Here is a 23015-nt window from a genome sequence, read left to right on the forward strand (position 1 = left end):
TAACTAACTTTTTGTTTGTTTCTTAACTTTTTCAAAACTACCTAACTAACTCTCTCTCTCTCTCTAATTTTTGAAAATATCTTCCCTCTTTTTCAAAAATTTCTTTTTAATTAACTAATTATTCTTATTTTTATTTTTAATTTTAAAAATTTTTTCGAAAAAAAATACTAACATTTTTCAAAAACCATTTTCGAAAATCACTAACTCTTTTTCAAAAATATTTTTCGAAAATTATCCCTCCCCCATCTTATTCTATTTATTCATTCATATCCTAACATCTCATCTCACATCTCTAGCCTCCTTACAGTTGTGTTTCTTCCATTATATTACATTCTTTGTCTCCCCCTCTTCTTCTACTCACACAGGGATCCCTATACTGTGGTATAAAGGATCTCTATTATTATTATTATTTTTCTGTGCCTTCTTCTTTGTACACATTCTTGTGGAAGCAGATCCAGAACCTGAAAGGACTCTGAAGAGAAAATTAAGAGAAGCTAAATTACAACAATCCAGAGATAACCTTTCAGAAATTTTCGAACAGGAAGAGGAGATGGCAGCCGAAAATAATAATAATGCAAGGAGGATGCTTGGTGACTTTACTGCACCTAATTCCAATTTACATGGAAGAAACATCTCCATTCCTGCCATTGGAGCAAACAACTTTGAGCTGAAACCTCAATTAGTTTCTCTGATGCAGCATAACTGCAAGTTTCATGGACTTCCATCTGAAGATCCTTTTCAGTTCTTAACTGAATTCTTGCAGATATGTGATACTGTTAAGACTAATGGAGTAGATCCTGAAGTCTACAGGCTCATGCTTTTCCCTTTTGCTGTAAGAGACAGAGCTAGATTATGGTTGGATTCTCAACCCAAAGACAGCCTGAACTCTTGGGATAAGATGGTCACGGCTTTCTTAGCCAAGTACTTTCCTCCTCAAAATCTGAGCAAGCTTAGAGCTGATGTTCAAACCTTCAGACAGAAAGAAGGTGAATCCCTCTATGAAGCTTGGGAAAGATACAAACAGTTGACCAAAAAGTGTCCTTCTGACATGCTTTCAGAATGGACCATCCTGGATATATTCTATGATGGTTTATCTGAGCTATCAAAGATGTCACTGGACACTTCTGCAGGTGGATCCATTCACCTAAAGAAAACGCCTGCAGAAGCTCAAGAACTCATTAACATGGTTGCTAATAACCAGTTCATGTACACTTCTGAAAGGAATCCTGTGAATAATGGGACGCCTATGAAGAAGGGAGTTCTTGAAGTTGATACTCTGAATGCCATATTGGCTCAGAATAAAATATTGACTCAGCAAGTCAATATGATCTCTCAGAGTCTGAATGGAATGCAAGCTGCATCCAACAGTACTCAAGAGGTTTCTTATGAAGAAGAAGCTTATGATCCTGAGAACCCTGCAATAGCAAAGGTGAATTACTTAGGTGAACCCTATGGAAACCCTATAACTCATCATGGAGAAATCATCCAAATTTCTCATGAAAGGATCAAAAGCCTCAACAAGGCTTTAATAATGGTGGAAGAAACAGGTTTAACAATAATAAACCTTTTCCATCATCCACTCAACAACAGACAGAGAACTCTGAACAAAATGCTTCTAATTTAGCAAATCTAGTCTCTAATCTATCTAAGGCCACTGTGAGTTTCATGAATGAAACAAGGTCTTCCATTAGGAATTTGGAAGCACAAGTGGGCCAGCTGAGTAAAAGGATCACTGAAATCCCTCCCAGTACTCTCCCAAGCAATACAGAAGAGAATCCAAAAGGAGAGTGCAAGGCCATTGACATAAGCAAAATGGCCGAACCCAATGAGGGAGAGGAGGACGTGAATCCCAAGGAGGAAGACCTCCTGGGACGTCCAGTGACCAATAAGGAGCTTCCCTCTGAGGAACCAAAGGAATCTGAGACTCATCTAGAGACCATAGAGATTCCATTGAACCTCCTTATGCCCTTCATGAGCTCTGATGAGTATTCCTCTTCTGAAGAAAATGAGGATGTTACTGAAGAGCAAACTGCCAAGTTTCTTGGTGCAATCATGAAGCTAAATGCCAAATTATTTGGCATTGATACTTGGGAAGTTGAACCTCCCTTGTTCATCAATGAACTAAGTGATCTGGATCAACTAACATTGCCTCAGAAGAGACAGGATCCTGGGAAGTTCATAATACCTTGTACCATAGGCACCATGATCTTTAAGGCTCTGTCTGACCTTGGTTCAGGAATAAACCTCATGCCCCTCTCTGTAATAGAGAAACTGGGAATCTATGGGGTGCAAGCTGCTAGAATCTCATTAGAGATGGCAGATAATTTAAGAAAACAGGCATATGGACAAGTAGAGGACGTATCAGTAAAGGTTGAAGGCCTTTACATCCCTGCTGATTTCATAGTCCTGGATACTGGAAAGGAAGAGGATGAATCCATCATCCTAGCTAAGAAGACCTTTCCTGGTCACAGCAAGAGCTGTGATTGATGTTGACAGAGGTGAACTAGTCCTTCAATGGAATGAGGACTCCCTTGTGTTTAAAACTCAAGGATCTCCCTCTGCAACCATGGAGAGGAAGCATGAAAAGCTTCTCTCAAAGCAGAGTCAACCCAAGCCCCCACAGTCAAACTCTAAGTTTGGTGTTGGGAGGCCACAACCAAACTCTAAGTTTGGTGTTGAACTCCCATATCCAAACTCTAAGCTTGGTGTTGGAGAGTTTCAACAATGCTCTGAACATCTGTGAGGCTCCATGAGAGCCCACTGTCAAGCTATTGACATTAAAGAAGCGCTTGTTGGGAGGCAACCCAATTTTTATTTATCTAACTATATTTTTCTTAATTATATGTCTTTATAGGTCATGATCATGTGGAGTCACAAAATAAATATAAAAATTGAAAACGGAATCAAAAACAGTAGAAGAAAAATCACACCCCTGGAGGAGCATCTGTCTGGCGTTCAGCGCCAGAACAGAGCATGGTTCTGGCGCTGAACGCCCAAAATGGGCAGCTTCTGGGCGCTGAATGCCAGAACAGGCATGGTTCTGGCGTTCAACGCCAGAAATGGCACACAAATGGGCGTTGAACGCCCAAAATGGCCACCAACCTGGCGCTGAACGCCCAGAGTTGGGTACAAAGGCATTTTTACATGCCTAATGGGTGCAGGGATGTAAATCCTTGAACACCTCAGGATCTGTGGACCCCACAGGATCCACTCAGGATCTATGGACCCCACAGGATCCCCACCTGCCTCCACTCACTTCTTCTCACCACTCTCTTTCACACAACCCCATAAACACTCTTCCCCAAAAACCCTTCACCAATCACCTCAATCTCTTCCCCATCACCTCTTCACCACTCACATCCATCTACTCTTCCCCATAAACCTACCTCATAAACTCCACCTACCTTCAAAAATTCAAAACCAGTTTCCCACCCAAACCCACCCATATGGCCGAAACCTTTCCCCCCTCCCTTCCCTATATAAAGACCTCCTTTCTTCATCAAATTCACACAACACATCCCTCTACACTCCTCTTGGCCGAAACCACATCTCCCTCTCCCTCTCCATATTTCTTCTTCTTCTTCTTCTTCTATTCTTTTGTTTATTGCTCGAGGGCGAGCAATATTCTAAGTTTGGTGTGGTAAAAGCATAAGCTTTTTGTTTTTCTATTACCATTGATGGCACCTAAGACCGGAGAATCCTCTAGAAAGGGGAAGGGAAGACAAAAGCTTCCACATCCGAGTCATGGGAGATGGAAAGGTTCATCTCCAAAGCCCATCAAGACCACTTCTATGATGTTGTGGCCAAGAAGAAGGTGATCCCTGAGGTCCCTTTCAAACTCAAAAGAAATGAGTATCCGGAGATCTGACATGAAATTCAAAGAAGAGGTTGGGAAGTTCTAACAAATCCCATCCAACAAGTCGGCATCCTAATGGTTCAAGAGTTTTATGCCAATGCATGGATCACCAAGAACCATGATCAAAGTAAGAACCCGGATCCAAAGAACTATGTTACAATGGTTCGGGGGAAATACTTAGATTTTAGTCTAGAAAATGTGAGGTTGGCGTTCAACTTGCCAAACATGGAAGAGAACGCACACCCCTACACAAGGAGAGTCAACTTTGATCAAAGGTTGGACCAAGTCCTCATGGACATATGTGTAGAAGGAGCTCAATGGAAGGTTGACTCCAAAGGCAAGCCGGTTCAACTAAGAAGATTGGACCTCAAGCCTGTAGCTAGAGGATGGTTGGAGTTCATTCAATGCGCAATCATTCCCACTAGCAACCGGTCTGAAGTTACTATAGACCGGGCCATCATGATCCATAGCATCATGATTGGAAAAGAGGTGGAAGTTCATGAGATTATACCTCAAGAACTCTACAAGGTGGCTGACAAGTCCTCCACCATGGCAAGGTTAGCCTTTCCTCACCTCATTTGCCACCTATGCAATTCGGCTGGGATTGACATAGAGGGAGATATCCTCATTAAAGAGGACAAGTCCATCACTAAGAAAAAGATGGAGCAAGCAAGAGAGCCCAGTCATGGAGCTCAAGAGGCGCAAGAAACTCATTTCCATGAGATCCCGGAGATGCCTCAAATGCACTTTCCTCCACAAAATTATTGGGAGCAAATCAACACCTCCCTAGGAGAATTGAGTTCCAATATGGAACAACTAAGGGTGGAACATCAAGAGCACTCCATCATGCTTCATGAAATAAGAGAAGATCAAAAAGCAATGAGGGAGGAGCAACAAAGACAAGGAAGAGACATAGAAGAGCTAAAGGACATTATTGGTTCCTCAAGAAGGAAACGCCACCATCACTAAGGTGGATTCATTCCTTGTTCTTGCTTTCTCTGTTTTTCGTTTTCTATGTTATGTGCTTATCTATGTTTGTGTCTTCATTACATGATCATTAGTAGTAGTAACTTTGTCTTAAAGTTATGAATGTCCTATGAATCCATCACCTCTCTTAAATGAAAAATGTTTTAATTCAAAAGAACAAGAAGTACATGAGTTTCGAATTTATCCTTGAACTTAGCTTAATTATATTGATGTGGTGACAATGCTTCTTGTTTTCTGAATGTATGCTTGAACAGTGCATATGTCTTTTGAAGTTGTTGTTTAAGAATGTTAAATATGTTGGCTCTTGAAAGAATGATGACTAGGAGACATGTTATTTGATAATCTGAAAAATCATAAAAATGATTCTTGAAGCAAGAAAAAGCAGCAAAGAACAAAGCTTGCAAAAAGAAAAAAAAAAGAAAAAAAAAGGGCAAAAAAAATAGAAAGAAAAAGAAAAAGCAAGCAGAAAAAGCCAATAACCCTTAAAACCAAAAGGCAAGGGCAAATAAAAAGAATCCCAAGGCTTTGAGCATCAGTGGATAGGAGGGCCTAAAGGAATAAAATCCTGGTCTAAGCGGCTAAACCAAGCTGTCCCTAACCATGTGCTTATGGCGTGTAGGTGTCAAGTGAAAACTTGAGACTGAGCGGTTAAAGTCAAGGTCCAAAGCAAAAAAAGAGTGTGCTTAAGAACCCTGGACACCTCTAATTGGGGACTTTAGCAAAGCTGAGTCACAATCTGAAAAGGTTCACCCAATTATGTGTCTGTGGCATTTATGTATCCGGTGGTAATACTGGAAAACAAAGTGCTTAGGGCCACGGCCAAGACTCATAAAATAGCTGTATTCAAGAATCATCATACTGAACTAGGAGAATCAATAACACTATCTGAAATCTGAATTCCTATAGATGCCAATCATTCTGAACCTCAATGGATGAAGTGAGATGCCAAAACTACTCAAGAGGCAAAAAGCTATAAGTCCCGCTCATTTGATTGAAGCTCTGTTTCATTGATAGTTTGGAATTTATAGTATATTCTCTTCTTTTTATCCTATTTGATTTTAAGTTTCTTGGGGACAAGCAACAATTTAAGTTTGGTGTTGTGATGAGCGGATAATTTATACGCTTTTTGACATTATTTTTAGTATGTTTTTAGTAGGATCTAGTTACTTTTAGGGATGTTTTCATTAGTTTTTATGTTAAATTCACATTTCTGGACTTTACTATGAGTTTGCGTGTTTTTCTGTGATTTCAGGTATTTTCTGGCTGAAATTGAGGGACTTGAGCAAAAATCAGATTCAGAGGTTGAAGAAGGACTGCTGATGCTGTTGGATTCTGACCTCTCTGCACTCAAAGTGGATTTTCTGAAGCTACAGAACTCGACATGGCGCGCTTCCAATTGCGTTGGAAAGTAGACTTCCAGGGCTTTCCATCAATATATAATAGTCCATACTTTGGCCAAGAATAGACGACGTAAATTGGCGTTCAACGTCAGCTTTCTACCCAAATCTGGCGTCCAGCGCCAGAAAAGGAGCCAAAACCAGAGTTGAACGCCCAAACTGGCACAAAAGCTGGCGTTCAACTCCAAGAAGGACCTCTGCACGTGTAACATTCAGGCTCAACCCAAGCACACACCAAGTGGGCCCCGGAAGTGGATTTATGCATCAATTACTTACTCATGTAAACCCTAGTAGCTAGTTTATTATAAATAGGACCTTTTACTAGTCTTTTAGACAATCTTTGATCAGTTGTATACAATCTTTTTGGATGCCTGGTTCTTAGATCAGAGAGGGCTGGCCTCTCGGCCATGCCTGGACCTTTCACTTATGTATTTTTAACGGTAGAGTTTCTACACTCCATAGATTAAGGTGTGGAGCTCTGCTGTTCCTCAAAGATTAATGCAAAGTACTACTGTTTTCTATTCAATTCATCTTATTTCGCTTCTAAGATATCCATTCGCACCCAAGAACGTGATGAAGGTGATGATTATGTGTGACGCTCATCACCATTCTCCCCTATGAACACGTGCCTGACAAACACTTCTGTTCTACATGAAATAAGCTAGAATGAATATCTCTTAGATCTCCTAATCAGAATCTTCGTGGCGTAAGCTAGAATGATGGCGGCATTCAAGAGAATCCGGAAAGTCTAAACCTTTTCTGTGGTATTCCGAGTAGGATTCAATGATTGAATGACTGTGACGAGCTTCAAACTCGCGAGTGCTGGGCGTTAGTGACAGACGCAAAAGGAGGGTGAATCCTATTCCAGCATGATCGAGAACTGACAGATGATTAGCCGTGCTGTGACAGAGCATGTGAGCATATTTTTCACTGAGAGGAGGGGATGTAGCCACTGACAACGGTGATGCCCTTGCATAATGCCAGCCATGGAAAGGAGTAAGACTGATTGGATGAAGATAGCAGGAAAGCAGAGGTTCAGAGGAACGAAGGCATCTCCATTCGCTTATCTGAAATTCTCACCAATGAATTACATAAGTATTTCTATCCCTATTTTATTATATTAAATTCGAAAACACCATTATCAATTTATATCTGCCTAACTGAGATTTGCAAGGTGACCATAGCTTGCTTCATACCAACAATCTCCGTGGGATTCGACCCTTACTCACGTAAGGTATTACTTGGACGACCCAGTGCACTTGCTGGTTAGTTGTATCGAAGTTGTGAACCATGGTATTGGCACCATGTTCTTGGCGCCATTGCCAGGGAAAGAAAGAGCCATGAATTTTACATAATTAAAGTGTAATCACGATTACGCGTACCAAGTTGCTCACGTTGCCAGGGATTGTTCGAGCCTGGACATCACAATTTCGTGCACCAGTAACCAAAACTCAACATGTTCAAAAATATTTCCTGCCAAACAATTCAATCAAGCAAAAATATATAGCAACATAAAGTTCAGCCAACATATCAGATCAAATAAAATTGGCAGGCAGTAAACATCAAAAAATTCAGAGTATCATTAGATCAGTCACTCTCTTTTTCTACTATCCTCCCCTATTAAGATATGATGTGATAATCTCCAAAAATTATTATTATTATTATTATTATTATTTTTTTTTTTTTAATAAAAATATGATGAAGAACTCAAACGGGCCAGAGTCATGGAGTGGGTAAAAGAAATTGGTTGGCCCCATGATTATTAATATCAGAATCTGTCTCCCACTGTATCAGTGCCAGTTCATCACGTCCTCAATTTTGTCTCCTGATTTCCTACGAGACAAAAACAAACAGAATCAAAAAATTTACAAATTCTCAACAAAACTTAATTCTATCATTCCCAAACTATTTCTCAAGGTGCAGAATCTGTCTTCACAGAGGGGCTTAGTGAAAATATCCACAAGTTGATCTTCGGATTTCACAAATTGAATATCAATAGTTCCCTTTTGCACATGTTCTCTAATGAAATGATATTTTATCTCAATGTGCTTTGTTCTTGAGTGCAAAACAGGATATTTTAAAATATTTATGGCACTCATGTTGTCACAGAACAAGGGTATACTATTGATCTTTAATTTGTAATCTTCCAATTGGGTTTTTAACCAAATTAATTGAGAGCAACATGCAGATGCAGAAATGTATTCTGCTTCAGCTGTGGATAAAGCCACTGTGGCTTGCTTCTTGCTTGACCACATGTTGAGTGAGCTTCCAAGGAAGCAACACATGCCTGATGTGCTTCGTCTATCCACTCTATCTCCCGCATAATCTGCATCACAAAACCCTACTGCACAAAAGTCATCAGATTTAGGATACCATAATCCAAAATTGTAAGTCCCCTTAATGTATCTAATGATGCGTTTAACGGCCGTAAGATGGGATTCCTTTGGGTGAGATTGAAACCTTGAGCATACACCCACACTTTGGACAATATCCGGTCTAGAGGAGGTAAGGTACATTAATGAACCTATCATTCCTCTATACCTTGTTTCATCCACATCTTGACCATCATCATCCTTTTCAAGTTTTGTGTTGGGATGCATTGGTGTACCCATTGGTTTGGAATTTTCTAGGCCAAATTTTTTGATAAGTTCTTTTGCATACTTTCCTTGGTGAAAAAAAGTACCACTAGGAGTTTGTTTGATTTGGAGGCCAAGAAAGAAAGTAAGCTCTCCCATTAAACTCATTTCAAACTCACTAGTCATAAGTTTTCCAAACTCTTCACACATGGATACATTGGCCGATCCAAATACAATGTCATCAACATAAACTTGAACAAGGAGTATATCATCATTAGATGCTTTAATAAATAAAGTAGTATCGGTGGTACCCCTTTGAAATTGGTTTTCCAACAAGAAGGCACTAAGCCTTTCATACCAAGTTCTTGGAGCTTGTCTAAGACCATAAAGAGCTTTCGATAGTTTGAAAACATGATTTGGAAACTCTTTATGTTCAAAACCGGGGGGTTGTGCCACATACACTTCTCTATCAATAAAGCCATTAAGGAAAGCACATTTAACATCCATTTGAAACATTTTGAAACCCTTATGGGCAGCATAGGCAAGAAGCAACCTAATTGCTTCAATTCTAGCTACCGGAGCAAAAGACTCATCAAAATCTATACCCTCTTCTTGATCGTAACCTTGGGCCACTAATCTAGCCTTGTTACGAACAACTTGTCCATCCTCACCAAGTTTATTTTTAAATACCCATTTAGTACCCGTAACTTTCTTACCATCCGGATGGGATACTAGTGTCCAAACCTCACTCTTGTCGAATTGAGCAAGCTCTTCTTGCATGGCTTTGACCCATGATGGATCTTCAAGGGCTTGTTTGACATTGTTGGGCTCCATTTGTGAAAAGAGAGCGAAATTGCTAGGTTCGATTTGCCTTTTGGTGGAGGATCTTGTAGTTACACCTTGAGAGGGATCACCAATGATGAAGTCATGAGGATAACCCCTCATGGACTTCCATTCTCTAGGCTTTCGGACAGGTGTTGAGCTTTGATGAACTTCTGGTGGTCTCACTGTTTCAGTTTCTCGTGCTTGCTCAGGAGACAAAACGGAGATGTCTCCTCGAATCTGACGAGACAAAACCGGGCTGACAGATTCTTCAGTTTGCACATATTTGGGATTTTCTTTACTTGTTCCAGCCTCTTCACAATCTGAATCATTATCCTTTACAATACTGGGAAATAAGTTAGAATCACAAAAAGTAACATGTATGGATTTCTCTATGGTTCTATGCTCTTTGAGATAAACTCTATAGGCCTTGCTTGTGGTGGAATATCCAACAAATATTCCTTCATAAGATTTTGGATCAAACTTTCCAAGGTTTTCTTTATTGTTAAGTACAAAGCATTTGCATCCAAAAACATGAAAGTACTTAAGATTTGGAGGGGTTCCTTTCCATAACTCATAAGGGGTTTTCTTTAACCCTTTTCTAATGATTGTCCTATTCAAAATATAACAAGCTGTATTCACAGCTTCAGCCCATAAAAATTTAGGAATCTCATTCTCACAAAGTATAGCCCTAGTCATTTCTTGAAGGCTTCTATTCCTTCTTTCAACCACCCCATTTTGTTGGGGGGTTCTAAGGCATGAAAAGTTATGAGAAATTCCTAAGTCATCACCGAATTTTTCAAAATCTTGGTTTTCAAATTCTCTTCCGTGATCACTTCTTAAATGAGCAATTTTTAAATCCTTTTCATTTTGAATTTTCTTGCAAAGAGTGGAAAAGGCATGGAAAGCATCATTTTTATGAGCAAGGAAAAGTACCCAACCAAATCTAGAGTAATCATCTACCACCACAAGACCATAGTGTTTAGCTCCTAAGCTTTGAGTTCGTGTTTGTCCAAAAAGATCAATATGTAACATCTCTAATGGCCTTTTGGTTGAGATTCCATCTTTAGGTTTAAAAGAGGATTTTACTTGTTTGCCCAATTGGCAAGCATCACAAGTAAGATCCTTATCAAATTTGATATTTGGAATTCCTCTAACCAGATTTTTCTTAACTAGCTTAGAAATTTGGTACATGCTAGCATGACCCAACTTTCTATGCCAAAGCCATTTTTCAGATTCAAGAGAGGTAAAACATATTACATTTTGTTCTTTTAGGTCCTCAAGGGTTAATCCATACACATTATTGCATCTTTTAGCTTCAAACAAACAAACTTCTTAAAAATAACTTCAAAACCCAAATCACATAATTGACTAACACTAAGTAAATTATGTTTCAAACCATGTACAAGGAGGACATCATTTATACAAGATGAAAAATTTTTACCAACTTTCCCAACAGCCACTATTTTTCCTTTTGCATCATCACCGAAAGTGACAAGTCCTCCATCATATTCATCAAGCTTTATGAAGAAGGTTGTCTTTCCGGTCATATGCCTAGAGCATCCGCTGTCCATATACCACATATTCTCCTTCCGTTTGGATGCTAGGCACACCTACAAAACAAGCTTAAGTGACCTTAGGTATCCAAATCTTCTTGGATCCTTTTACGTTAAACCATCTCCTATGTCCTAAGCCATTGTGATAAAAAATGACTTTATACACCTTTTCACCAATCATTCTTTTACCAAAAAAATATTGAATGGGAAAGTGTCCATGTCGGTTGCATAGTCTACAAAATCTTGGAGTTGGTGTTTTGTTAAAGTAGGTGGGGTCTTGAAATTTTGTATCATTAGAAGATGAAGCAATGTTCTTAAAATGAGATTTTTCTGCAGATTTATAAAAACCCAACCCAGCTTTATCATAAAGAGGTTTTTGACTAGCCAAGATTTGATTAAGATTTTCAGAACTTTGAGTGAACTTGGCCAAGTCTTCCTTAAGTCTTTTAACCTCTTTAAGAAACTCTTCATTTTGTTTAAAACAATCTACATATGCAAGAATGGAATTATCACTTTCACAGCTCTTAATTTGGGCTCTTAACTGCTTATTTTCTTCAACAAGATCACAAGCAGTTTCGGCCTCTCTCACTTTCTCTTTAAGAAAGCTGTTTTCAGCTTTAAGAATGGTGATTTGTTGTTCAAGTTCTTGATTTTTTAGCAGGAAGCATCTTATTTTTTCAGAAAGGTGGTCTATCATAAGATGAAGATCTTCAGTGTTAGGGTTATGAAAGACTACCTGATCAATGTGATCTGCCATGAGACATGGTTGTGACTTGGTCTCGATTTCTTCATCATCATCATCTGAGTCATTTTCCAAGTCTTCCCACGAAGCCATCAGTCCCTTCTTCTTTCCTCTTTTTGGCTTCTCCTCCTTCTTTAACTTGGGACAGTCAGATTTGAAATGCCCCATTTCCTTGCAGTTGTAACAAGTTACTTTGCTAAGGTCTTTCTTCATTCTCCTTGAGCTGCTGCCTTTGCCTTTGAGCTTCATCATTTTCCTGAATTTTTTGGCAAATAACACAAATTCATGTTCAGAGGAGTTATCACTGGATTCTTCATCCATAGGGTTAGTCATAGAAGAAAAAGCAATTCCTTTCTTTTTTGAATCTTTTTTCAAATAGGTGTTTTCAAAAGCAAGAATATTTCCTCTCAAATCATCACATGTCATGGAGTCTAAGCTACTGCTCTCAGAAATAATTAAAGCTTTTGTTTCCCACTCTTTTGTGAGACATCTCAGCACTCTCCTCACAAGCACAGAATCAGGATATGTAATTCCCAGAGCATCTAAGCCAACAATAATGATATTGAATTGTTCAAACAGCTCATCAATAGACTCTCCTTCCTTCATTGCAAACATTTCATACTCTCTGTTCAACATATCTGTCCGAGTCTTCTTTACAATGGTGGTTCCTTCATGAGTGATTTGCAATTTGTCCCAGATTTCTTTTGCCATTGTGCATCGTGATACCCGTCGGTACTCCTCGAAGCTGATAGCACAGTTGAGCAGGTTTACTGCCTTGGCATTTAACTCCACCTTCTTCCTATCTTCCTCGGTCCAGCTTGCTTCTGGTTTGAGAGTGACTACTCCTTCAGCACTTGTGTTAGTTGGAAATTGAGGGCCTTCCAAGATGATCTTCCAGAGTCTGTAGTCTACTGCCTGCACAAATATCTTCATTCTCTCTTTCCAATAGGTATAGTTTTTCCCATTGAAAAGAGGCGGTCTGTTGCTTGACTGCCCTTCTGTAAGATTGTAGGACACCAGATTAGAGCCACTGCTTTCTGCCATTTGGATCTTTTCTCCAAGCTGCAAAGCTTGATCTCTTTGAGACCAAGCTCTGATACCAATTGATGGTTATCAGTGGCTAAGAGAAGGGGGGTTGAATCTTAGCCCCCTTTTTGCTTGATAATACTTGCTGATCTTTGAAACCAACTTAGGTAACTTTTTGTCTTTTTATCTCGTCACTATCCACGAGACTTTTTCTTTTGTCTCGTCCCTAGCCACGAGACTTTTCTTTTTGTCTCGTCACCTGACACGAGATATTTTTAGTTTTTTCTCCTGTGCAGTAGAAACAGAAATGGAGTAGATAGGAGAGAAAATTACACCCAGATATATCCTGGTTCAGCTGTTAAGTGCAGTGCAGCCTACATCCAGACTCCATCACAAACATGATGGAATTTCACTATAATCTTCCTGATTACAATCTGTAAAGTGCTAACCCAATTTACAAGGGGATTCCCACAGAATCATGAAACACAACATAGATGAACAAAGGAACTCTAAGACATCTATGGCTTTTTCTTTTAATTTTGCACTCTCTGCCTTTTTTCGCTCTATGGCTTTTTCATACAAACCTCACTGTTTGCCTTTTTCCATGAGACTCAAGACATGACAAAATTAAACAGAAAAATTACAAAACAGAATACATTGAAGGAGAAGAGAAAACTGTTAGCTCAGGTAGCTCTGAGAATTCTGTGCCTTGCACTCTCAAACTTTCTCCTTGAATCAAACCGTGGCTGTTCTCCCTTTTTATAGAAGAGGGAAGCCTCCACAGTTGAACCAAAAACCCAAGCTCAACTTCTTTTCCTTCACACATAACCGGTTCGGCCACAGAGAGAGAGAAGGTAACTCATGCAAAACCCAACATGCAAATACCTCTAGTTCTTCCTTGGTCATCACTCTTCATCAATCCGAGCGCTCCATCCTTAGCTTGCTCTCCAAGATGGATTTTTGGCCCTTGATGCTTCATGATGATGATGGCTTCATCTGCTCCAATCTCTGCCTCTTTCATCACTTCGCCACTCTAGCTACTTCCTGTGGTGGTTGAGCAGAATCAAAGACAAGCCATGCCTCCAAGAATCTCTTCCTTGCTGGCCGAGATCTTCTTCTACCATTTTTGGTATGAAGAAGCCAAGATCTCATCACCATATCTTACCATTCATGGTTGAAGATCTTAGCCACAGCATACTTTTCTTTTTCTTTTTCGTGCCATCATTTTGATGGTCTTGTAGCGTGCTTCTTTTTCTCTTCGGTGGCTATGCTTAGCTTCCATGGTTTCTCTGTGTTATGACCAAAGGTTAGAAGCAAAAGAGAGAAGAAAGGAAGGTATGAACATTAACTAAAGGATTTAGACAAAATAAATTAAATGTCCACTTCCTTTTTGTTTCTTGGTAGCGTGCCTTTCATTAAAGGCCATCAATCAAATCAATGAAACTTTCTCTCTCATATTTCCCATGCATTTATTAGCTTTACTCAATAAAATTTTGAATTCCACTTCATGATGAGTAAAGAAGTTCCGTTGGAAGCAATGGAACTTTGCTTTCTATGCTTAGTGGATTCGGATCATGCATTGGGTCTTGTAGCATCAATATTAATTTGGGCTTGTAGCAATAATAGCTTCAATTTGGCCCAAATAATATCACAACAATTCAGCCATACTTCTTTGAACATTTTTTGAATCAAAGCTGAATTAGAAATAAAATCACACTTGGGCTTGTAGCAATTATATTTTATTTTCGGCCCAATTATAAAACCTGCAACACAAAATTATTAATTAACATATGTTAGATGAAAATCAAATTAATAATTTTGTAATTAATTATTTTAATAATATTTAGTCATCACAAATATTAATTTAGAATTTTTTAAACTCATCATAAATAAATATAAATAAATTTTGTTTTAATTCAGCATATAATTAACTAGATGCTATCTATAGCACATAATATTATTTGGTGATAATAACATTTAATCATGCAACACAATTAAAATAAATTTAAAAAATCATCCACTAAAAAGAACAAAGACACTAAAGGTAAATTTATTATAGATGTTTTAAAACTATCAGCTCAATTCTCATGTGTTATCATAAAAAAGGAAATTTCTTTTATAAATATATTTTTACCAAGTATAAAACTGTATGAAGTTTGATAGTTCATTCCATTAGTTAATTGGTATCACGTTTTTATTTTTACATTTATAAGTAGCATCATATACATTTTTAATTTGGTCACGTAAGATAATTGGGTACAATAAAAATTTACTAAATATATCTTCACATAGTCCGCGCGAAGCGCGGGTATTTATTCTAGTATAGGTAAAAGCTTTACACCTCTATATACTAGACACTTCTAATATTAATCATATTTAGTAAAATTAAAGCATTGTTCTTTTTTTTTATAAAAAATGTTGGTAACAACTTAAGATAACAAATGTAGAAATAACAAATCAAATTTTATAAAATATTATGTTTAGCTTTTTCTAAATGTATTTATTATCTATTTTGTGGATTATTGTTTTCTGTTTTTATTATTATTGATATGGTTTTTTTTGTTGGTACTGTTGTGAATGTAGTTCTTTTTTCTATTATTTGTGTATATTTTAAGATAGTATCTTTGTGTAGATGGAGCCACGTTAAGTTATATAAAAATATAGGTTAATTAAAAATTAAGTAACTAATTTGAGCAAGAAAAATTATAAATAACTTAGTGTATGCAAAATGATAGATATCGGCTAATTTTTATATTTATAAAAAAAATTCAACATTATAAAAAAGTGACAACCAATCTGGACTCTAATAGAAAGTTGGATTTCTCTTGAAATTTAGTAATTATTTTCGTCTATACCTTGCTTCTTGATATTGGGCGGATATTAATTGAGCAGTTGCGATTCTGAAAATTAATATTTGCCAAATGGAACAATATTTAAAATATAAATTGTGGGAAAAGCTAAATGAGCTAAAGAACATAAATATTGAACTTACCAATGCTCATGAGCAATTCTTGGAGGCATGCTGGCAATTTTGCATAGTAAATTTTGGTGATGGTCATAGATATTAAAAAAATCTTCGACTACATATGAATTACACATGATCAAGCTATAAGCATTTTTTTTTTTTTTTGGAAAGAAGAATAAAATACAATAAGATCACAAAAATAAAAACTCAATTTCTTTAGAATAGTTATACTATGAATGTAAATGGATATTCCAGAATTAAAGATATATGTATATATATATATATATATATAAGTGTGCACATATTTATGATATTTTTTTGTCATTTGTGACCGTTAAAATAACCATTATAATTAGGCTTGCACATGGATCGGATAATATCCGCATATTCGCGGTAATTATCCGCATCTGATCCGAATTTTGCGGATATTATCCGATCCGCACTATGGTAGGATCGGATTGCGGATTTGGCAGTGATATTTGTGGATCCGATCCGCAAATCTGCATATCCGCACATCTCATATAAATAGCATAGTTTAAGAAAGTAAACCCTAATGTGATATGAATTTTAGTGTGTTATTTTATGAATTTTATGATATCTTGTTTTTAATTTTTGATGTTGTACTTCAACTTAGAATAATTAAAATTAAATCTTGTGTTATTATTTTGTTTTTGTTATTCAAGAGAACTTTTATTGATAATATTTTAGAAGTAAATATGCTTAAACAGGTGAAAAATAAATTTTCTGGATATTTCTTTTTGTAAAAACAGCCAAACAAAATCTTAAAATAGTTTTTTTGAATTATGCGGATATACCCGATATCGGATCCGCAAGTATGTGGATCGAATCGGATTCAGCCTGAAAAAGTGCGAATATCGTATCCGATCCGTGTACAGCCTTAATTATAGTTACCGTTGTAATCTTTCATTACTTAATATATAATTTTGTTATTCTTAATTACATTTAAAACAAATATTACAATTCTTAAATTATCAAAACATATAAAAGATTGTAAAATTTGATTATCCTTATTAATGCCGATAATACCAATTCGTTACAAAATAAATTATAAAAATAGTAATCATTTTTTAATTTTATTTTTAATTATATATGAAAATAAATATAAAAATTAATAAATAATGAGAATACATGAGGGAAAAAAAAAGTAAAAATTTGAGAAGAATTTTAATTAGAGATAAAGAGATTAAAAGGTATTTTAATTAGATAAATTATATTTAAATTGTGTAAATTTGTCAACTGACGTGATATAATAGTAAAAATTAGACGGCTAATAATGCATCTAAAGACCATTTTAATTCTACTTAATATATTACTAATAGATAATATTACATAGACTCTCCCGACTTAATTCTTCATGAGTTGTAAAACAGATAACACACGGAAGAAAATGGAAAATCTTTCTTCCGTGACAATAAGCATTCAAAGCATTTTGCCGGACATTATCCTAAATTGTGAAGAAAATTATATGCATTCATACTACATAAATTGAGCCAAACATAGGCTGACTTATTATTCAACACTCTTGAAAACCCGGGGAACTAATGTGTGTTGACTCAGTTTACAAGATAAGAATGAGTACATATAATACATCAACAAAGCATGTACATGACAACTAATTGCCGAAAAAACAAAACCCATCCCACTACATTTTGCTAGTTTCATAGTAGATCAATGCATAAATTATAAAGTCTATCCGTTCATTTGTATTCCTTTCTTCATGAGAGCACCGTTTTCAACTTTTGCCATGTTGCCCCGAACATGGGTGTCTCCATAGAGTAAAAATGGCTACAGCTTATAATCCTGTCAATATTTACAGATTACACTGCAGACACTACATCGTGGTCCTGAAAAGCAGGTTCTTGGTCTGTTTTTCCTCTCCAGAGGATTATCTGTTCATCCTTGAACAAGATTGGGACACACGGCACCAAATCCTACAATAGCAACATGGTTAAATGACTTCAGGCACATACTCATGTAAGATCTGATTTTCAGCTACACGATGCAAACACTGGATTTTGACATACCCGTAGCTTAACTCCAATCTTTTTGCAGTCACTCATTCCAACATGTCTGCAGTCCAGTCTCACAACCTCCTGAGTCTTGAAAGCTTCTCTCACTCTCTCCACTACATTCACATATACACCATTTCTAGCTGAACATAAAAATTTGAAAATCATAACACGTTAGGATCAGCAACTTCTTCAAACAGGCAAGGACTAAATAGTAGCCATTAGTTTAGCATGTATTTCTATTTCGAATGAGATGCTTTAGAAATTGGAATCAATTCTACAGGCCCAAAATCAATTTGAGATGATGTTTGATTTTCATGAACGATCATCAATTCTTGCCTCTAGATTTGACTTTAAAAGAAGTAAAATCTTTTTACTATCTATCATAATCACTTTTAGACGAACTACCAAACTTAATCACTTCACAATAAAACTAATTCAAACTAAATCAGTTATGCTATCTTCCCAAGAATAATATGAAAACATAACCAAATACAGAGTCTTCAATACCAAAGTTCACTTACTGAGTTTCATCAGGGGGTCTAAGTCCAACCCCTTCTTTCTCATTTCCTTCGTTCTTTCATACGTCAAACCCTCAATGACACTCATCACAAGCCTTGGATATATTGGTGCATAGGGCTTCCACAGCATGAGAGGAATAACAGGGTGGTTCTTGGGATCATAATTTCGACCTCTATACAACAACAAAATATTGATGTTTCGGTAGATGACTTTTCCACCAGACTTGTCCTGTAAATACAGCAATAGTACACAAATTATGAATGAACATTGTAAACTGCAAATTAGACAGCAAGAATGGGGACCTCGAGGTGGAAACAAATTTTATCCATGTCAAGAGTTGGCACACCCAAGCACTTGATTCTGACAGCTTCAGCTTTCTTCCAGTGATTATGGATGTCATCCAGCATGTTGTGTGTGACTCCTCCCTTCCCTACCACCACAACATATACAACATTATCTACTTCCAATTAAAGGTGGTAACTGGTAAGTATTCATCATACATTAGCCCAAAGAGATTTTAGCATGAATGGACTGAGTTTAGACACGATTCACAACAAGGTGCAATGACATTTTGTGCTCCATGCAGCTAACCCTATCTAGTGGGGCAAGCCTTTGTTATTGTATTTAGTAGATGAGTTAATTGAAGATGCATTTCCTTTGGTGCATCAGATTAAAAATGCATCTAGTTTAAATTGACAATCTTACACTAATGATTTTGAAATTCACTTACATAATTATACTATTATACTATAACCTGGTACAAAAATTTACTATAAAGAAAGATCCAGTTGAAACAAAAACGAAAAGAAACTGCAAAATTGCAGTATTTGGCATTTCTCGATCCTTAAGCATTTACACTAGCATTGCAGATAAGCATAAAATAATACATACATGCTTACAGAACAATTGTGTTAGAATTGAAGTCACTAAAGCCAGGAAAGAAAATCACATAAAGTAATTTAACATATATACATGTTTTGCAGTAGAAACAGGTTTGGTTTAGTTCACAAGAGGAGAGGCAAGTAGTCTACTTGCTGGTTTTAGTTGTTTTGGTTCCTAATTGCTGTTAATTCGCTATCTGTTTGTTCCCTTTGAGCTGCACTAGCAGGCATAAGGGCAGTAGTCATAGTCCTAGCTAGTTGATTAGTTAGTTTTAGTTTTGTGAATTTTCTGTTAAAACTGTTAAAACTGGAGAGGAAGAACTCCCTCCACAGTTGGTAGTTCCAACCGTGTATTTCAATAAGGGGTTGTGATTTGCAATCCCTAGTTCATCAATAGAGCCTTATATTAACAATATTGAAATTTGAACCATCACCTCATGTAGACAAACCACTTCTCTTACCACCACTACTACTGGTACAATAACAATAACTAGAGAGATTGCAAAGAGATTACCCAAATTGATTTGCCTTGCACAGTCACTGTGACGGTATCGTTCCACGAGCTCCGCCACCTCATCCTCCGTGAGCGGTTCTCCAAGGACCCGATTCCGCTCCTCTTCTAGCCTCGTCCGGTTCACTTCCTCCTGAACTGGTGCGCACGTCCCAGTCCATTTCCGGTCAAGCCGGCCAGGTCCAAACGGAGAGAACTTCGGTGATTCGCGGAAGCTGATGGGTGTCACGGAAGAGTTGGTTTCTGAGTAAGAGTATCTGAAATCAAATGGAAGCTCTGATTTTAGGGGAAGTTTCGGGGCTGCGATTTTATCAGGATCATTGATGTTCTTTGTTTTCTTTTTCTTCTTGTTTTTCTCATTTACTTTATGATGTGGCTTCCTGGAGGGTGAAAATGGCGGGTCATAAATGTTCTCGTGGATAGAGCGAGTGAGGAAGCGACGGAAAGAGAGATGAAAATGACATGTTTTGAGTGAGAACGGCAGGTGGCTCCACATTTGGTGAAATAGTGTCACTTGAAGGAGGCCTTTGGTCGGTAGACCAAGGTTCTGAAAACTGGACCGGTCATCAAACCGCTTTAGTCACTGATTTAATAGTTTATTGGTCCAACCGGTTCAACCACATCAACCAGAAAAACCGTTTTAGAATAGAATAATAAATAAATTATAAATATGCAAGTATTAAGTTGAGGGTATAGGGTAGTATGAAGTTTTTCCAATGGAGTGGTGAATTACCTCTTTTAGGATTTTCCTTTTTTTATATTAAATGCAAAATTGCCAGATGAAAGCATGATACCAAGCAAGTATAATTCCTCATCAGTACACAAAATGTTAAAAGAAATATCTGACAAGAATAAGAAGAATATCAAATGAATTATCATAAATCCAACTGAAAAATAAACATAGTACTCGCATAAATAAATTTGATAATATTATTAATAACAAAGTTGGTAGTGAACTAGTGCTAGAAAGGCTTCACCAAATGAAGGTGCATACAGGCTTTAAGAGACAATAGACTTGGGTTTGTACAGTAGCATTTTAGACGAGTTGCTTTAAAGACCATTTGGTAAAACTAAGCTTTGAATAGGTACAATACAGGCTTCACCAAATGCTCATAAGTCATAACACACAGAAAGACAGTTTCTCATGACACTAAACCTGCATAGTAAATAATCTCAAAGACAATGATCACCAATACCAGCAAATAAACAATAAATATCTCAAAGACAATGATCACCAATATCCAGCAAATAAACAATAAATACACAACAACAATTTAGCAAATAAACAAGAATAAGACCTAAATAGAAAATCCAACAAATTAAGTCGCAGCAACCTAACAATTTGGCAAATTAAAACAACAGCAGCCCAACAACTTAGCAAATTATTATGTTTGTTCAAGAACAGAAAATCACAACTAAAACAAAAAAAAATTAGAAGTAACAGAAGAACAACAGAACAACAACACAAGAACAATTAGCAAATTAACAAGTTCACAATAACAGTTAAAATTTACCAGAAGAACACTAATGCAAGTGGAATAATCATACTAATATGTTTTCTGCAAAGATGCTATTTGTGCAGCTAAAATTTCCTAATTACTATGATCCAATTATTCTAATTTCACATGCAATCAACTTACTAAGTTTCTAAAAGCTAGAAATTATAAAACCAACAAGAAATATGGTTAAAGCATTTCATCAAACATGGTGAGTGCGGTGAAATTAAAACGAAATAAGAGAATTCAAAGCTTAATTTCAATGTGATAGAGAAGAGAACATAACTATTTTAAGTTTGTAACTTTAATTCAGTCAATGAAAAATTCCAAACCACTACCAAATCAAATAATTACTTATTGTAATAGAAATCAGAAGTTGCAGAGTTTGAAGCAGAGTATTGGTGTTGTGTGAGTATAGGGAACGGCGGGTATAGGTAACTCACGACGGCGACAAAAGAGAGCTGTTCGACGGCTGGGTGGAGCGCGCGGGTTGATCGCAGAGTTTGAAGTAGAGCAACGTGGCTTCCAGACGAATGCGAACTCGAACGGTGAACAGCGAGTGAACGCGAACGGTGAACGCCGAGCGAACGCGAACGGCGAAGAACGCGAACGAAGACGACAGCTGAACGAAGACGCGAACGTGAACGGCAAACAAGCGGCGACGGAAGCGCGGCTGAGCAGACAAAGACGACGGACGCCGAGCTCGAGGAAGCAGCCGCGATCGGTGACAGCGAACAGGGGTTGAAGACTTGGAGCACGAGGGAAGCTAGATGACGGATGGCGAACTTTGAGTGCGACGGATGGCGAACTTTGAGTGCGACGGACGGCGGCAGTATGCCACTCCTTGCGGCGGTGGTGTAGGCTTATAGTGCTAGGGTTTTGTGTGATTTCTCTGAATGAAAGAAAGAAAGGGTGAAAGGGAGAAAGAAACGAAGGAGCTTCCCTTTTTTGTGTAAACCGGCCGGATTTCGGTTCGGTCGACCAGCCGGATTCCGGTTCGATCCGATTGGTCAGTTCTCATCCAGTTCAACAGTTATTTACCGATTTTTATTACTGGTTTTATTACCGGTTTTACATGTTTGACCGAATCGTTAATATTATCGGTTTGCAGTTGAACCAGTCCAACCACCCCCGGTTCAGTTTTCAAAACATTGACATATGCTGGGAGTCAAGGAGTCAGGTGTAGCGGCAAATGGATCCACATATCATAGCTCATATACCCAGCTCTAGTGGTAGACTGGTGGTAAGTTCCTTCAGCAGCAGAAATTAAATTAAATATCAGGTATATGTCCTAAAACAAGAATTTCAGCAAATGTGATTATATCTTTATAGCAGTTGCTTATTTATCCCTTATGATCTACATCTCAAAGATGAACCATCTCCAAAATAAAATAAAATACGAAGAGTAAACAGATATAATTATTTAAGAGTTGTCTAAGAAACAGGTTGAACAATAAGATTAATCATAAAATTATTAGCAAACTTTTAAACATGTGAAGAATATTTGTTCTCATTCTACAACATATTATGTATTAAGTATCGCTGTTGCGTGGAAGTTGATTTCAATTATACATAAACATCCAAATTTTATTAACAGAAAGATTGCTTGACTTGTAAAAAAGTAGAACACAATATAAATAAATTTTAA

At 37.2% G+C, this 23015-nt stretch overlaps 1 protein-coding gene and 1 non-coding gene across 6 annotated transcripts; both read right to left on the reverse strand.

Annotated features, from left to right (window-relative positions):
* Positions 1–946: 946 nt before the first annotated feature.
* LOC148565459 (small nucleolar RNA R71) lies at positions 947–1054 on the reverse strand. Its single transcript, XR_015884232.1, has one exon. It is a non-coding gene; the product is annotated as a small nucleolar RNA R71 (small nucleolar RNA).
* Positions 1055–17381: 16327 nt separating this feature from the next.
* Positions 17382–22289, reverse strand: LOC107643801 (RNA-binding CRS1 / YhbY (CRM) domain-containing protein). 5 transcript variants are annotated; one of them, XM_088488478.1, is made up of 8 exons: positions 21811–22275; positions 20605–20713; positions 20236–20454; positions 19875–20128; positions 18782–18909; positions 18482–18707; positions 17973–18100; positions 17382–17879 (listed from the first exon to the last, which is right to left on the reverse strand). In XM_088488478.1, exons 3-8 carry the CDS (start codon positions 20274–20276, stop codon positions 17766–17768), a joined length of 891 nt encoding a protein of 296 aa, XP_088344604.1. In that variant the 5' UTR covers positions 20277–20454; positions 20605–20713; positions 21811–22275; the 3' UTR covers positions 17382–17765. The 5 variants fall into 5 exon arrangements, with proteins under 5 accessions (XP_088344604.1, XP_088344601.1, XP_088344603.1 ...); XM_088488475.1 differs by having other exon boundaries at positions 19875–20454; positions 21811–22288; XM_088488477.1 differs by having other exon boundaries at positions 19875–20425.
* Positions 22290–23015: the final 726 nt, after the last annotated feature.

This window comes from Arachis ipaensis, chromosome B5 (assembly GCF_059453495.1).
Source record: "Arachis ipaensis isolate K30076 ecotype BB chromosome B5, ASM5945349v1, whole genome shotgun sequence".
NCBI lineage: Eukaryota > Viridiplantae > Streptophyta > Magnoliopsida > Fabales > Fabaceae > Arachis > Arachis ipaensis.

Coding starts and splice junctions, on each gene's coding strand:
- LOC107643801 (XM_016347549.3), bottom strand. CDS start 20,367: ATGTGGAGCCACCTGCCGTTCTCACTCAAAACATGTCATTTTCATCTC. Junction 18,910..19,874: donor TGCAAGGCAAATCAATTTGG/GTAATCTCTTTG, acceptor TTGTGGTGGTAG/GGAAGGGAGGAGTCACACAC. Junction 18,101..18,481: donor AGACCCCCTGATGAAACTCA/GTAAGTGAACTT, acceptor TTTTATGTTCAG/CTAGAAATGGTGTATATGTG.